The 16,314-nt window shown below is 35.4% G+C and overlaps 1 protein-coding gene across 1 annotated transcript in view; it reads left to right on the top strand.

The window, feature by feature from the left end:
- The window catches only part of SF3B1 (splicing factor 3b subunit 1), a gene marked incomplete at both ends in the record, with an annotated part of 33,586 nt that extends 17,482 nt beyond the window's left edge, over window positions 1-16,104 (top strand). The window contains 19 exon segments of the mRNA XM_084243021.1: window positions 1,903-2,140; window positions 3,396-3,608; window positions 3,824-3,945; window positions 5,652-5,849; window positions 5,940-6,041; window positions 6,540-6,719; window positions 7,685-7,771; window positions 7,888-8,158; window positions 8,443-8,588; window positions 8,692-8,838; window positions 9,258-9,383; window positions 9,828-10,049; window positions 10,325-10,507; window positions 10,594-10,705; window positions 12,104-12,224; window positions 12,512-12,643; window positions 14,026-14,298; window positions 15,470-15,686; window positions 15,946-16,104. Of these exon segments, the coding sequence (XP_084099147.1) occupies window positions 1,903-2,140; window positions 3,396-3,608; window positions 3,824-3,945; window positions 5,652-5,849; window positions 5,940-6,041; window positions 6,540-6,719; window positions 7,685-7,771; window positions 7,888-8,158; window positions 8,443-8,588; window positions 8,692-8,838; window positions 9,258-9,383; window positions 9,828-10,049; window positions 10,325-10,507; window positions 10,594-10,705; window positions 12,104-12,224; window positions 12,512-12,643; window positions 14,026-14,298; window positions 15,470-15,686; window positions 15,946-16,104 (3,249 nt within the window).
- Window positions 16,105-16,314: the final 210 nt, after the last annotated feature.

Here is a 16,314-nt window from a genome sequence, read left to right as displayed (position 1 = left end):
AAGCTCGGGCGTCTGCTTATAGGGACACCATTCCTATCAGAACAGGGCCCCACCCATATCACCTCATTTAACCTAAATTACTTCACTGAAGGTTCAGTCTCCAAACACAGTCACAGGAGAGTGAGTAAAATAGTCATTTTCCTCATGGATAATTTAAGCCTCTGACTACAGCTGTCAAATGGACAATGCTGCTGCACTTTCTTGGTTAGTTTACTTTCCTAGAGAGTAATCTTTTCATTAAAATTGGGACAAAATGGAATATGAAATCTGTCATTTAAGCCATTTTTTGAGTGCAGTTCAGTGGCATTATTGTATAAACATCACCATTTTCATCACCCAAACTTTGTAATCATTACGCAGTAACTTGTTATTTTTCCTTCCAGTGGACTTTGTGGTATGTTAGACCTACAATGATGCTGTTTTTTTTTTTTTTTAAAATCTTTTTTTTTTTTTTTAAAGATTTATTTATTTATACAAGCACTGGGTACAGTCAGAAGCGCGGGAGGGTGAGAGAATTCACCATAGCCAGAGCGGGGAGCAGAGCAGGCAGAAGGACCGAAGTACACTGCTGAGGGGAGCAGCGGGCGGCAGGAGAGGTCTGCGCACCATGTGGGACCCTCCTCCGGTGGCCGGGGAGCAGCCGGGGATCGAACCGGCGCCGCAGAGGCTGCGGGCAGCTTCACAACCCAGCGCTCAACCGCTGCACCACCGGGGAGGCCCAATGATGCTGTTTTTACTTGATGACTTTCACTTGTGATTTTCTCCCCAATTGAAAACAATTGAAAAAAAAAAAAAGACTTGTACATTTTCTCACTGTAATATCTATCAGTATGTCTGTGTCTCTTCTCATCTACTCTGCTTTCCCTTCTGTTATAATATGAACTCTTAGTTCAAGTTGACTATCTGAAGATAATCCTTCCACTTCTGTGCCATCTTCCGTACCTTTTCATTACTCAAGGACTCTCATGTAATATTAGCTTTTTTACCTCTGAACTGTGTTATTAACACTAGCAAACACATTTTTACTCTTCATCTTAAAGGCACCCCATAATTTTTTAACAGTAATAATATAGAATCTTTTTAAAGAAAAAAACTCTTACATTTGTTATAGTATTCATACAAATTTGGAAATACAAAGCTAGATAGAATCCTTTGTCTGCAAGTGCATCCTACTTTAAAACATAACAAGTACGCTATAAAACTTACAGAAGGCTTATGAGTCATTAAATACAAATTTGGTTTTACGCTAAATCACCTCCTGCTTGACATTGTCTGCACTGTCCAGTTCTTTTGCTGTATATGTGTCAAATTACTGGACCTTTGGTTTCTTAAATCTACTTCTAATCTTTCAGATGTTAATTTTGCTAGTATCAATAAGGGTAATGATACGTACATGGTTGTAAAAGTAAGCTCATCTCAAGGATAGAGTTGTGGCTGTGTCTGGTTATAAGATCATCCAGTTAATATTAAACGTGGTTAAATACGCACTTGAACGAAAATAAGAGAGTAGTATTTTTTAGTGAGAAATTATGGGTATGTGTTGCTAACCCTCAATTTGAGAAGTACTGATACAGTTATACTGAAATTTCTCTCATTGCATATCTGGACAGAGAAACACTAGTGATTTCCCAAAAGTCTTGGAGCTTTTAGTTGCATTTCCTAGACTCAGACCCAAAACACATTGTTTTTGAAGCTAGGACTTTTTTCACTTGCTCTAAATTAAGACTTTAAGTTGTTTTTAGTCATAAACATTTTCTAGAAAGTAGGTGTCTTTTATGCAGGATAGTCTCTTAATTATAGAGGATGGAACTAAAACATTTAGTTGTTTAACAGTTTTTTGTTTAGAATTTTTTAAATTATGTGAATATGTATGTGTGTAAAATAAATCTTTGCTCTCCTAAGACTCCTGGACATACTCCTTCCTTAAGATGGGATGAAACACCTGGTCGTGCAAAGGGAAGTGAAACTCCTGGAGCAACCCCAGGATCTAAAATTTGGGATCCTACTCCTAGTCACACACCAGCGGGAGCTGCTACTCCTGGAAGAGGGGATACGCCAGGCCATGCAACACCAGGCCATGGAGGCGCAACCTCAAGTGCCCGTAAAAACAGATGGGATGAGACTCCCAAGACAGAAAGAGGTATTTCCAGTGGAGTCTGTACATGTGTTTGGATGAAATGTTGACTTTAGTTGTTTACTGAAAGCTGTAATTGTTTCTCCATAGTCTTGAGTGGATAAGTAAGCAGCTTTCTGGGGGCAGTTGAAGAACTGAGCAGCTTATGTGCCTAATTATTTTCTCTTTTTGAGGAGATTTAAGGTTTATTTTGGGAAGGATATTAGAAGAAAGTAAAGTTTATAAATCATACTCTATTTTATTATGGGAAAATATACATAACAGAAGTATGCCATCTTAATATATATACACACATATATATATATTTTTAATACAAGAGCTGGGGTACAGGCCAGAGATGGAGGGGATTGAGGGAGGATTTACCAGAGACAGAGTAGGGAATAGAAAGGCAGAATGACTGAAATACACTGCTGAGGGGAGCAGCGGGAGAGTCAGGAGAGGTCTGCTGCGCCATGTGGGTTGTTCCCTGGTCAGCCGGGGATCGAACTTGTGCTGCAGAGGCTGCGGATTGCTTCATAGTGTGGTGCTTAACCCCTTGTGCCACCAGAGAGGCCCCATCTTAATAATTTTTTAATGTACAATTCAGTGGCATTAAGTACATTCACAATGTTATAGAAGCCACTGTCTAATCCATTTCTAGAACTTTTTCATCATCTTTCCATTTTTGTGCCTATTAAATAGCTGCTCATTTTCTCCCATTGTCCAGTAACTTCTCTTTTACTTTTTGTGTAAACCTCTTGATTTTTTTTTATGTAAATAATATTAAACTGCGTTTGACTAACTGAGATTAGCTTTGGGAAGTTACGATTTAATGTGTCTGCAGGGCGGTGACAGGGTCAGGGGAAAATCATCTGCTGTACTGAAATTTAAAAAAATGCAGTGGTAAGGGAACTGTGTGCTTAACATGTAGCGGATGAAAGGAGTAGCATAGACCATGCAGAGTGATCTCAGCTGTATGAAGATATAAAAGGAGCGCTCAAGAAACAGTGGCTGTCTGACTTGTGATACCGTGCAAGGTTAAAACTGTTGCTGTTTTAGGTTCTCAATGGTTACTACTTAGTATTATTATAATTGGTAGAAAAGAAACAAGAATAGCAAAGGACAATAAATAGGAAATGGAACATTAAAACACTAAATGTGTCTACATTTTAGTAATACCCTTTTTTTTTAACTCAATTCATTTTTGGTATGTCAGCTATATGAGAATAAATAGTAATTTCTGAGCAATGGTTAAATTTTAATCTTACTTTTTTCTTTAAAGATACTCCTGGACATGGAAGTGGATGGGCTGAGACTCCTCGAACTGATCGAGGTGGAGACTCGATTGGTGAAACACCAACTCCTGGAGCCAGTAAAAGAAAGTCACGTTGGGATGAAACACCAGCTAGTCAGATGGGTGGAAGCACTCCTGTTCTGACTCCTGGAAAAACACCAATTGGCACACCAGCCATGAACATGGCTACCCCTACTCCAGGTAGAAATGCTTTCATTGGAAATACATAAATATTCTGAATTCCTTGTGGATTTCTGTATGTTATTTTAGCAAGACTAGCAGGATATGAAGTCTTAGTTTGATTTTATAATATAAAAACAAATATTAGAATTGATTTGAATTATCTTATATCCCAAGAACCTATGTAATGAAAGTCTTGCATTATAGATTATTACAGAAATTTGCTTTTTTGGTAGGTCACATAATGAGTATGACTCCTGAACAGCTTCAGGCTTGGCGGTGGGAGAGAGAAATTGATGAGAGAAATCGCCCTCTTTCTGATGAAGAATTAGATGCAATGTTCCCAGAAGGATATAAGGTAATAACAGCTGAATGGCATTTAGGATGTGAATTTTTAGTGTTCTTTGAAAAAAGTAACTGGTTTTCATTGACCTTAGCCAAATTTACTGCCATTCCATTCCTTTAGACAATTCCAAGTATATTTCATTTTCAAAAAGTAATAGTGATAGAAAGAAATGAATGACATGGAGCTTTATTACTTTTGGAGGATGAGAAATCTCAGACTTTAAGACCCCACTTTGAAACCTCCTGCCTTAGGAAGTATGGGGATAGCTTCATAGAACCAGGATTAAGCTTACATTACATTAGATCATGGTTATTTTGCTTGGCATGTCACAAGGTTGTCTGTATTTAAGTTCATGTGTTGCCAATGAATTTAATTTTCTCTTTACCACAGCAATTTAAATGTAAAATTTTCTAGGGACTTGGACTCTTCTGGCTAAAGATCACCTTTGGTCATCTATGGCCTTCAAAGAGCTTTTTCTGGTGTTGCCTACTGCTTGTTGGTAGTTTGTATGAGTAGTTTTTTTTTTTTTTTCAACCCTTATTTGGTTTAATGTTAGAGTATTTGTTTTAAATATGCATAAATTTCTGCTTTAAAACTTCTGGCTTCAACATAATGCTGTGGGTATAGACTCTACAACTTACTGTTGACTACTTGAGTGTTCTAGTTTTAGTCATTGGTTTTCTTAGTGTCATTGGAAGGGGAAAATTCTTAGTGCATCCTACTAATTCTAAATGAAATCCTTATTAGTGAATATAAAAAGCAGTAGACTGCAGGCCCTTATTAGTGATGGTGGTGGATTTGATACTGACTTTATAAGAAGTACCTCATATAGAATACAATTCCACTTTTGCCAAAATGATTGGTTGTCCATTCTGGTACATATATTAACTAGTGACAAAACATGATGGGATACAAAGTACATGTAGCATTGATGTTTAAAATAATTTTATCCATGTTAATGGATCTTTTTAGATACTATAGCTTAGGAGCATTGGGGAAGACTGGTATGTGTTTACTGGCCTGCCCTCAAAGTTAGTTTGTTTTAGAAGTATGCTACTAGCTTTTTTTGAAAAAAAATTTTCTTTGTGTTAAAAACCTGCATTAAAAAGTTTTGGGATTTTTTTTTTTTCCAGTTTAGTAAAAGGTTTAAGCAAATGGTGTGTTTTGTAGAGCTTTGGCAAATATTTTGGTTTCAGTTTTAATGCATTTACCTTACCTTTATAGGGTGCAGATACTAAGATTTGCTTTTATAGAGCAGGAATTGACATGATTGACTTTTCATTTTATTATTAAAATACCTTTTATATATGTGCAGTAAGCAAACTTATTTCCATTTATATGACATGTTGACTTCAACATGTGTAAATAAATTAGTGTCTTAAATACAAATTCAGTATATAAATATATAAATTCTGATTCTGGAAAATCAGAATTTTCTAGCTCTTTTATAGTATTTCATTTCCTCACATTCGTAGTATACTTAAGTTTTAGTTAGCACCTAAGAAATACAATTTTTTTTTTTTTAAGAAATACAAGTGTTTTCATAAATATTTTAAACATCTGATTAGGATAGAAGAAAGGTATTGGTGTTAATTTTTGCCTCCACGCAGAAAACATCCTACCTATAAACTTTAAAATGTTTGAAGTACAAATCTTAACTTTATTACGTACTTTCTAAAGTATTATGTACTTTCTAAACTGTTTCTTAAATGCATTAGGTACTTCCCCCTCCAGCTGGTTATGTTCCCATTCGAACTCCGGCTCGAAAGCTAACAGCAACTCCAACACCTTTGGGCGGTATGACTGGTTTCCACATGCAAACCGAAGATAGAACTATGAAAAGTGTTAATGACCAACCATCTGGAAATCTTCCATTTTTAAAACCTGATGATATTCAGTACTTTGATAAACTTTTGGTAAGTGGTGATAGCAGAAAATATAACTTTTTATTTGGGATTTATAAATACCTAAACTTAGCTTAGGATTTTTTTCTTTTTTAATTTTAGGTTGATGTTGATGAATCAACACTTAGTCCAGAAGAACAAAAAGAGAGAAAAATAATGAAGTTGCTTTTAAAAATCAAGAATGGAACCCCTCCAATGAGAAAGGCAAATAACCAGTTTATTACAATTCTGTGTTTTAAAAATTCATAATTAAATGTTTTATCTTTACCAAGGGCACAGTATGAGGAAAGGGAATAAGTTGTGTGAAGATTTAGCTTTAAATCTAATGAGGATGTTGAAAGTGAGATTCTTCTTTTTGTTATCATGGCCTTTAAAATACACTGAAGATTCAGAGAATTTGTATTAGCATCAAATGTGGCTTGAGCAAGGGAGATTCTTTGGGGAACAATTAGGAATTTTATATATTCCCCTGTGGCTCCATTGTTTTACTAAATTTACTTTTTTGAATTAACCGAGAAGAATGAATTTCTGTAATAGGAATTAACGCTTCAGATTAATTTTGATGGGCATGAGCTTGTGCTACTCTAAAATGTGTGTGACATTTACACTAAAATACTAGGTTACTGTAAATCATGAATAATTTTTTTTTTACTCAAAGGGCTTAATTATAATCAGTACATACCTTTCATTTTCCTTCTTCAGGCTGCGTTGCGTCAGATTACTGACAAAGCTCGTGAATTTGGAGCTGGGCCTTTGTTTAATCAGATTCTTCCTCTACTGATGTCTCCTACACTTGAGGATCAGGAGCGTCATTTACTTGTGAAAGTTATTGACAGAATATTATACAAACTTGATGACTTAGTTCGACCATATGTGCACAAGGTTTGTCTTTCTCCTGAAGTTGTGTTTCTAATGGTTTCATCTTTTTTTTTTAAGATTGATTTTATTTACGCATACAAGAGCTGGGGTGCAGCCTAGAAGTGTGGGGAGGTGAAAGGATTCACCAGAGACACAGAGTGGGGAGCAGAACAGGTGGATTGACTGAAATACACTGTTGAGGGGAGTAGCAAGTGAGACAGGGGAGGTCTGCTACACCATGTGGGTTAATTCCCTGGCTGGGGATTGAACTTGTGCTTCAGTGGCTTGCTTCAGTGGATCGCTTCATAGTGTTGAGACTTAACCCCTTACGCCACCAGGGAGGCCCTGGTTTCATCATTTTTAATATAAAAGGAATTGAGGTTTTTTGGGGGTTTTTTTGGCCAACTTAATTATGTGTATTTGTGAAATTTTAGAATTTTTAAAAGTAGTAACTGATGTTATATAATCACAGTAAAAAGTGAAATTTCATTCCCTTGCAGGACATTTGAGTTAAATTTACATATCGTTACAGAACTTTTTCTTTGTATAAACATATATCACATCTCTACAAATAAAATATTTGTATTATAGATGTGAGTTTTGCCATTTTACCATAATGGGTTTATATTGGACATATTTTTTCATTTGCTTTTATTGATAGTGGATTAGGGTGAGAAAATGTGTATTTCTAGACTGCAATTTAGTGTTAAGAACCATCTTTTTGCAGATAGAAATTATGGATTAGAATTGCAAAATACAGATGTGTAATTTTTTTAATGTTGAATATTAGACTGTGTTTGACTGGGTTCGCCCAAATTTTCATCTATATGTGGTTGAAATTGGTAATCAAAATTCTTAATTTGTCCCTTGATTATCAAGAGTTCTGGTAGTTACAAACTGTGTACTTAATTCTATTACATAATCATGTAATCGGTTTGAATTGGTAATCATGTAATTGGTATGAAAATGTGGTCTCTTTTCTTTTTCAGATCCTTGTGGTCATTGAACCATTGCTGATTGATGAAGATTACTATGCTCGAGTGGAAGGCCGAGAGATTATTTCTAATTTGGCGAAGGTATTTACATTATATTTGTAGAGAAGAAAAATGTATCTGTTCAAGGGATTACTTGATTGGAAAACGGTTCAGGGTTAATGCTACCAGCTCATGATTTTGTTTTCACATCCTTTTAGGCTGCTGGTTTGGCTACTATGATCTCCACCATGAGACCAGACATAGATAACATGGATGAATATGTCCGTAACACAACGGCTAGAGCTTTTGCTGTCGTGGCATCTGCCCTGGGCATTCCTTCATTATTGCCCTTCTTAAAAGCTGTGTGCAAAAGCAAGAAGTCCTGGCAAGCAAGACATACTGGCATTAAGATTGTACAGCAGATAGCTATTCTTATGGGCTGTGCTATTTTGCCACATCTCAGAAGTTTAGTTGAAATCATTGAGCATGGTAAGTTGTATTGTTACTTTGTCTGTCTTTTTTAAGATAGGTGCCCTGAAATTCGGACTGCTGATTTGAAGAGTTAAAGTAGAGGGCTTTAACAACATAAACACCATATAGTTTATGATGGAATGTATAACATTACTCCTAATAAGCTGTGGTTCATATTGACTAGCCTAATTTTATCTAAAGTGAACAGATTATGTAATTTAAATGTTTAAATATATTGCCAGAATCTGGATGATATTGTGGAAATTAGTTTGCTTAGTTAAAACCTGTGCTTGGTTTTATAGGTCTTGTGGATGAGCAGCAGAAAGTTAGGACCATTAGTGCTTTGGCCATTGCTGCCTTAGCTGAAGCAGCAACTCCTTATGGGATTGAATCTTTTGATTCTGTGTTAAAGCCTCTATGGAAGGGTATCCGCCAACACAGAGGAAAGGTAGATACACTAATTAGATCTTATTTTTCTTTTTTGATCTCATTGAAGTTAAGTCAACTTAAATCTAATTTGCTAAGTATATGTATTTTTCATTTTAAAATAGGGTCTGGCCGCTTTCTTAAAGGCCATTGGGTATCTCATTCCTCTCATGGATGCAGAATATGCCAACTATTATACTAGAGAAGTGATGTTAATCCTTATTCGAGAATTCCAATCTCCTGATGAAGAAATGAAGAAAATTGTGTTGAAGGTAATTGTTCCAAATTAAACAGTCTAAATTGGGCTTGTTTTTTTGCGGTTCAAAGAGAATTTTAAAGTGTTATAGAAAATATATGTATATGTTAAACCATTACTGTAATTTTTTTAACAGATTTATTTATTTATTTGTTTGTTTGTTTATACAAGCACTGGGTACAGTCAGAAGTGCGGGAGGGTGAGAGAATTCACCAGAGTCAGAGCAGGGAGCAGAACAGGCAGACTGACGAAATACACTGCTGAGGGGAGCAACGGGTGGCAGGAGAGGTCTGCGCACCATGTGGGACCCTCGCCCGGTGGCCGGGGATCATACCGGCACTTCAGAGGCTGCGGGCAGCTTCGCAACCCAGCGCTCAACGGCTGCGCCACCGGGGAGGCCCATTTTACTGTAATTTTTTTAATTTTAACTTTTAGGTGGTAAAGCAGTGTTGTGGAACAGATGGTGTAGAAGCAAACTACATTAAAACAGAAATTCTTCCTCCTTTTTTTAAACACTTCTGGCAACATAGAATGGCTTTGGATAGACGAAATTACCGACAGGTAGGCTTTTATTGTAAAAAAATATATATTTCTAAGATCCTTTGAAGTATATATTTAGTCAATTTAAATCCATGTTACGTTATTTTCTCGTCCTGATTACCTCACATTTCATAGGTGTTTGATTTGTGAAAGAAAATGGGTTTCAGTTAGCCAGCTAACTTCCATTTTGATTTTGCATCCTAAGATAAATACCCAGCTTTGAATAGATGTCTTTTGTAGAGCAGAATAAATACTTTAGCCGAGTGATAAACAGGATAATAATTTTACTTTAAATAACCTTGACTAAGACTCCCATGTAAATTGTTTGTCATCTTTTCTCTTAAAAGTTTTAAGATTTCAGTATATGTTCTTAGTATGCTTATTAGCTACAGTAATTGGTTTTCATGATGTCTTTTTATTTCCTTGGAAGAGCAATAATTTCAAAATTTTTTTCCTCCTCTTTAGTTAGTTGATACCACTGTGGAGTTGGCAAATAAAGTAGGTGCAGCAGAAATTATATCCAGGATTGTGGATGATCTGAAAGATGAAGCTGAACAGTACAGAAAAATGGTGATGGAGACAATTGAGAAAATTATGGGCAACTTAGGAGCAGCGGATATTGATCATAAACTTGAAGAACAACTGATTGATGGTATTCTTTATGCTTTCCAAGAACAGACTACAGAGGTAATATGCTAATTATGGCAAGTTGCCAGTGACTTTCATATTTGTAGAAAAGTGTATTACTTCTCTAGTAAATATCAGTAAAAAGTAATGGAATTTAAAGTAGTCTTTGAATGTTCATGTTTTCGATTGATAACCAAGAAATACTCCTTCAAAATTGTAGATACGATATTTTTTTTTAAACTCAAACTGCAAAGGATTAAATATTAGTATATTTCATCTATTCTAAGTTCCCAGTGGATGTAATTTTTAAATTTAACTTGGCTTTTCTTTTTTAGGACTCAGTAATGTTAAATGGCTTTGGGACAGTGGTCAATGCTCTTGGCAAACGAGTCAAACCTTACTTGCCTCAGATCTGTGGTACAGTTTTGTGGCGTTTAAATAACAAATCAGCAAAAGTTAGGCAACAGGCAGCTGACTTGATCTCTAGAACTGCAGTTGTTATGAAGACTTGTCAAGAGGTAATCTTTTGTATCCGATTTTTATTTCTTTATCAGATAGAATCATGTGCACAGTAGCATTTTTAACATTATTTCTTTTATTATAGGAAAAATTGATGGGTCACTTGGGTGTTGTCTTGTACGAGTATTTGGGTGAGGAGTACCCTGAAGTATTGGGCAGCATTCTTGGAGCACTGAAGGCCATTGTAAATGTAATAGGTATGAAATTTGTTGGTCACAAAGAATTTTCTTTTAACTTGCTTTGGTTTTTTGAAAGTAAAATATAGACTCATTTAGGAGTTGAGTAATGATTTCTGATTACTTTTTTTTCTTTTAAAACACTTCAGAACTGTAGTTAAGTCGGGGTGTCACAAAATCTTGTCTCCGAAAAACCCATTTATATTTTACTTTTAAAAAAAGAGAGGTCAAGTTTAGAATCTTACAGGAGAGGTGGGAGAAGTCACAGCTGAAGAAACTGAAGTCACAGAGTAGAGGATCCTAATAAGAATAGTGTTGCTCTCACAATTATATTCTATAGCGGGGGGAACAACAACTCTGGAGTTTAGTTACTTTTAGGACAAAATATATATTCAACCTTGAATTAATAAATGATTTTGGCAAGTTTTCTGCTTGCTGTTAAGTTCAAGGAACATAACCATAGAGAAAACCAATTCAATCAAGTTATCATGTTTATATCTAATTCTTTAAAACTGTCTGTTCCATTTTCTAATCTAAAGTAAAAACATAAACAGATCATCTTATGTATGGAAGCCAAAGCCTTTATTCTTTAAGAACATTATGCTAAGGCCAGTGGTCTTATATTTAATCTTTATTGTAATTGGACATGACTGTTGCCAAAAGTAACTTCTGTAGGGTTTCAGAGGGGCCAAATTAACACAGCAGAAAGTAGCTGGTGATGATAGCCAGCCACTCTTACTTCTGTAAGGGATTTTAATGCATAAATATAACCCCAAATTCAGTACACTCCTCTCTCTTTGACCACTAGTGGGACTCTGGTTTGTAGGGAGTTATAAACCATGTTGTTTATCAGGGAAACATGGGAAGAGCATGGAGAGAGAATCAGAGCAAGCAACTCTAGTTAGAGCAAGAGCCCCTGCCAGCTGCCTCCTTTTTTCTCTCTTCATAGGTGTAAATACCATCCAAGTATGCCCTGCATTGCAGGGAGACTGGAGATCTGTTTGTTTTGCAGTTAAAGGGTAAGGGGGCCCTTTCTGGAAAATTTTGCTTTAATTTACATGTTTACCTCTGGCTTATATTGTGGTGTATGGCCGGAACATGAGCTGTCCCCATATTTAAATGTCAGTGTACAAATACATTTCAGAACCAAATAAGATTTTTTGTTGTTGTTGAGTATCCATCATTCTTTAAATCACTTCACTAATTTCTTTCATTTCTATGCATAATCAGAAGTTGTTAATTAAAAAGTTATAAACAATTCTGAGTCTGGTCGGAAATCTGGGGTTTTCTCTTTCCATAGGCAGCTGTAAGTTTATATTTATGCCTAATGATGTGTATTACATCATTAAGTAAAAGGAAAAGTGAACAAAGGTTATTCTTCAGATGTGAATTGATAGCATGTTGACTTCTGTTACATAGGTATGCATAAGATGACCCCACCAATTAAAGATCTGCTGCCTAGACTTACCCCCATCTTAAAGAACAGGCATGAAAAAGTACAAGAAAATTGTATTGATCTTGTTGGACGTATTGCTGACAGGTAGGCAAATTACTTAAATATTTTTTGTAAGCAGTATTGGCTAACATTTAACCCTTCTAATTTATTTTGTAAAATTTGCTTAATGTTGCCAAAGTAAGTATATCCAGTTTTAATATTTTTGGTAAAATTGCAATTTGCTGGCAATGCAATTCAAAGACTGAACTTGTCCTTTTTTGAAGAGTAGTGATATTTAATGCTTAAAATGAGTTGGAAATCATGCATTGAGAAATGAATTTGCCAATGTACCTTTAAAACTCACCAAAAAAATAACTTTTTTTTTAAATTAGGGGAGCTGAATATGTGTCTGCAAGAGAATGGATGAGGATTTGCTTTGAGCTTTTAGAGCTATTAAAGGCTCATAAAAAAGCTATTCGTAGAGCTACAGTCAACACATTTGGTTATATTGCAAAGGCTATTGGGTGAGTTATTTTCTATGTATCTTTATATATACAGACATAGATATGCATATGTGCATACACTCAGACTTTGTAGTGAATCCATTATGCTGAAAATACTTTTATGTAGAAATCTCTTAAGGCATGGTATGAATAATGCAGTTGAGAAAACAACCTTCAATTTTTAAAATGTTTTCTTATACTTTAAATTGAATTAAAATAGTTGGGAGGTTTTTGGATTACATGCACCTCAAATATTTTCAGAGTGGAAATTATCATCTTCAGAATATTTTCAATTTTCATCGATCTTTTTGGGGACATTGCTTTAAAATTTAAAGCCAGTTCTTAATAAAACAATCAGCATCTCATTAATGCTTTGTGTTTAAAAAATACTTTTAAAATACTTTTATATGATTAATCCACAGAAACTAATTTTCAGCAATATTACTAGGTAATTTGGTAGTTTGCTTCCATCCCATTAGAACCAAGGTAGAAACAGTTATAAAAAATGGCACACTACATGTCCAGGTGACTTAATAACAAGGAAAATGTTTTCTAGCAAGAAAAGAGTTTACCCACCCCCTGCCTCTTTTGGTAGTAGTAGTAATTATGTTAGCAGTGATATAGTCAAAAAATTTGCAATGAATAGCAGTTGTGTTTTTAGTTTTTATCTAAGTTTGTGGTAAAATAAATGCAGTAAAGTTATGTGGGAGTGAAAAAAGAAAATAGATTTTGATTGGTGGCACTGGAGACCATGGTTTGGATACCATATAAGGGATGGTTGGCTAGCCCTGGTGCCGTGTTTGACCACTCAAAGAATTATTTATTTTTAAGATTTAATTTTTTATTTATACAAGAGCTGGGGTACAGTCCGGAGTCACGAGAGGGTGCGAGAATTCACCAGAGACGGAGTGGGGAGCAGAACAGACAGACCGAAAGCACTGCTGAGGGGAGCAGTGGGCACAGCAGGAGAGGTCTGCCGTGCCATATGGGTGTCTCCCTGGCTGGCCCAGAATTGAACCAGTGCTGCAGAGGCTGCGGATAGCTTCACAACGCTGCGCTCAACCCACTGCGTCACCGGGGAGGCCCCTGACCACTCAAAGAATTACTAATGCTAAACATTTAAATTTCTTTCATATTTCAGGAAATTTACTTAAGACTAAAGAATTATTTTTGAATTTTTTCTTTAAAACTGAATTTAATTTAAATGAAATTCTTAATAGTGCCAATGTCAGTGACTTGAAAATACTACATTTTATCACAATTAGTTTCCCACTGAATGAAGTTCATTTCCTTACTAGTATCTTTACTTGCTAGTAATAAAATTTCATTCGTGTCTTTCTTTTCCTTTTGAAAAAATTTGACTTGTAATCTAATAGTTTCCTTACATTGATTCTTTTTTCCAGCCCTCATGATGTATTGGCTACACTTCTAAACAATCTCAAAGTTCAGGAAAGGCAGAACAGAGTTTGCACCACTGTAGCAATAGCCATTGTTGCTGAAACATGTTCACCCTTCACAGTACTACCTGCCTTAATGAATGAATACAGAGTTCCTGAACTGAATGTTCAGAATGGAGTGTTAAAATCTCTTTCATTCTTGTTTGAATATATTGGTGAAATGGGGAAGGACTACATTTATGCTGTAACACCATTACTTGAAGATGCTTTAATGGATAGGTAAGTGATTTGAACTAAATACAACAAAAAAGTTATATTCTATTTAGAAAGATAGTAATGCCATTGAAAATTGCTAATTAAATAAAAACTTTAGTTGGAAAATTTATTAATGAGGAATACTGCTTCACTATGTCTAATTAGCATTATTACAGTAAATAAGAAAAATAAGAAAGCTAGTAAATTCAAGTATTTTTTTTACACTTTTTTTTCAAAGGTTTATTTTTATGTATCTATACATAGAAGAACTGGGGTGTAGGCCAGAGTTGGGTGGTGGTGGTGGGGTATGTGTGTATGTGAGAGACAGAGAGAGAGAGAGGATTCATCAGAGACAAGAATGGGGAGCAGAACAGGCAGCTTGACTGAAATACACTGCTGACTGAATACACAGCTTGACTGAAATACACTCGCATTGGGCGAGACAGGAGAGGTCTGCCGCGCCATGTGGGTTATCTCCCTGGCCAGGGATCGAACTCATGCCAGTGACTGGCAATAGCTTGATGGTGTTGAGACTTAATCCCTTGCACCACCAAGGAGGCCCCCACATCTTTTATTTCTTACATTCTTTATTACCTTGTGGGGCAAAGTGTGAATTAATTTTTATACCCATCACAGACCCATTTTCTGATATTCCTATTCACTTGAGTAATTTGCAATTTAACCCCATAATTTGTCATAAACACAAATTCAGTTAACCTGAGAAATGATAATGTTCTTATTTCTATAAGTAGGAGAAAATTATTGGTTCTTTTCCCCAAATTGAGTTTTTGAATGACACTTAACAAGGGAATGGTTTGAATTTGGATTTATTTATTGTATGCAAACATTGAATTACTTCCAAAGACTTTAAGTTTATAGTTTAAAATGAGATTTTACTGTCATTCATATGTGAAATTGACATATTCCCTCTTTAATAGCATGCTAAAAATGTACACTGCACAAGACTGTGTTGCTCACTTTCCTTTAATTAGAACATTTAGTTTATTTTAAAGCAAAAGTTCTCAAGAAAAATCATTAGTCATTCTATTTCAGTATTTAAGGTTAGTTAAGGTTCACTTGCATCTGTTCCTGCACTGAATTAGTAGTTTCCTTTCTAATGGGCAGTTGAATATTTCCTGTAAAATCTAAGGCTCCATCTTAATTAATAAGGTTTCCTCCCCTCCTCCCATCACAGGGACCTCGTACACAGACAGACGGCTAGTGCGGTGGTACAACACATGTCACTTGGGGTTTATGGATTTGGTTGTGAAGATTCTCTAAATCACTTGTTGAACTATGTATGGCCCAATGTGTTTGAGACATCTCCCCATGTAATTCAAGCAGTTATGGGAGCCCTGGAGGGCCTAAGAGTTGCTATTGGACCATGTAGAATGCTACAGTATTGTTTACAGGTAGGTTAAAGATTTTTAAAAGATTACTCAATAAAAGTAGTTATTTAGTTGAATTAAGTCACTGTTCCTTGTTAACAATATAGTAAATTTTGGGGAAACAGTTGTGAGGGGAGGGATATTATTGATAAATTTTGACCTAGCCCATTGTCAGGTTTTTTTTCTCTACAAGTGAAATGTTTTGAATCTTTATGGTTTGTTGATTATGTTAAGATTATGTGTTTTTGAAAATTGAAATAATGAAACCTTTCAATTATTCTAGGGTCTATTTCATCCAGCCCGGAAAGTCAGAGATGTGTATTGGAAAATTTACAATTCCATCTACATTGGTTCACAGGATGCTCTCATAGCACATTACCCAAGAATCTACAATGATGATAAGAACACCTATATTCGTTATGAACTTGACTATATCTTATAATTTTGTTTATTTTGTGTTTAATGCACAGCTGTTTCACACTTTAAACTTGCTTCAATTTGGTGATGTAAACTTTTAAACATTGCAGATCAGCATAGAACTGGTCATAGAGGAAGAGCTAGAAATGCAGTAGCATGATTTTTAAATAACCCGTATTTGTTTTTGATGTTAAACAGTAAATTGCCAGTAGTGACCAAGAACACAGTGATTACA

This window comes from Talpa europaea (genome assembly GCF_964194135.1).
Source record: "Talpa europaea genome assembly, chromosome: 1".
In the NCBI taxonomy this organism is placed as follows: Eukaryota; Metazoa; Chordata; class Mammalia; order Eulipotyphla; family Talpidae; genus Talpa; species Talpa europaea.
Note: the sequence above shows the minus strand (reverse complement) of the source record. Positions and strands in the feature narration are given on the sequence as shown.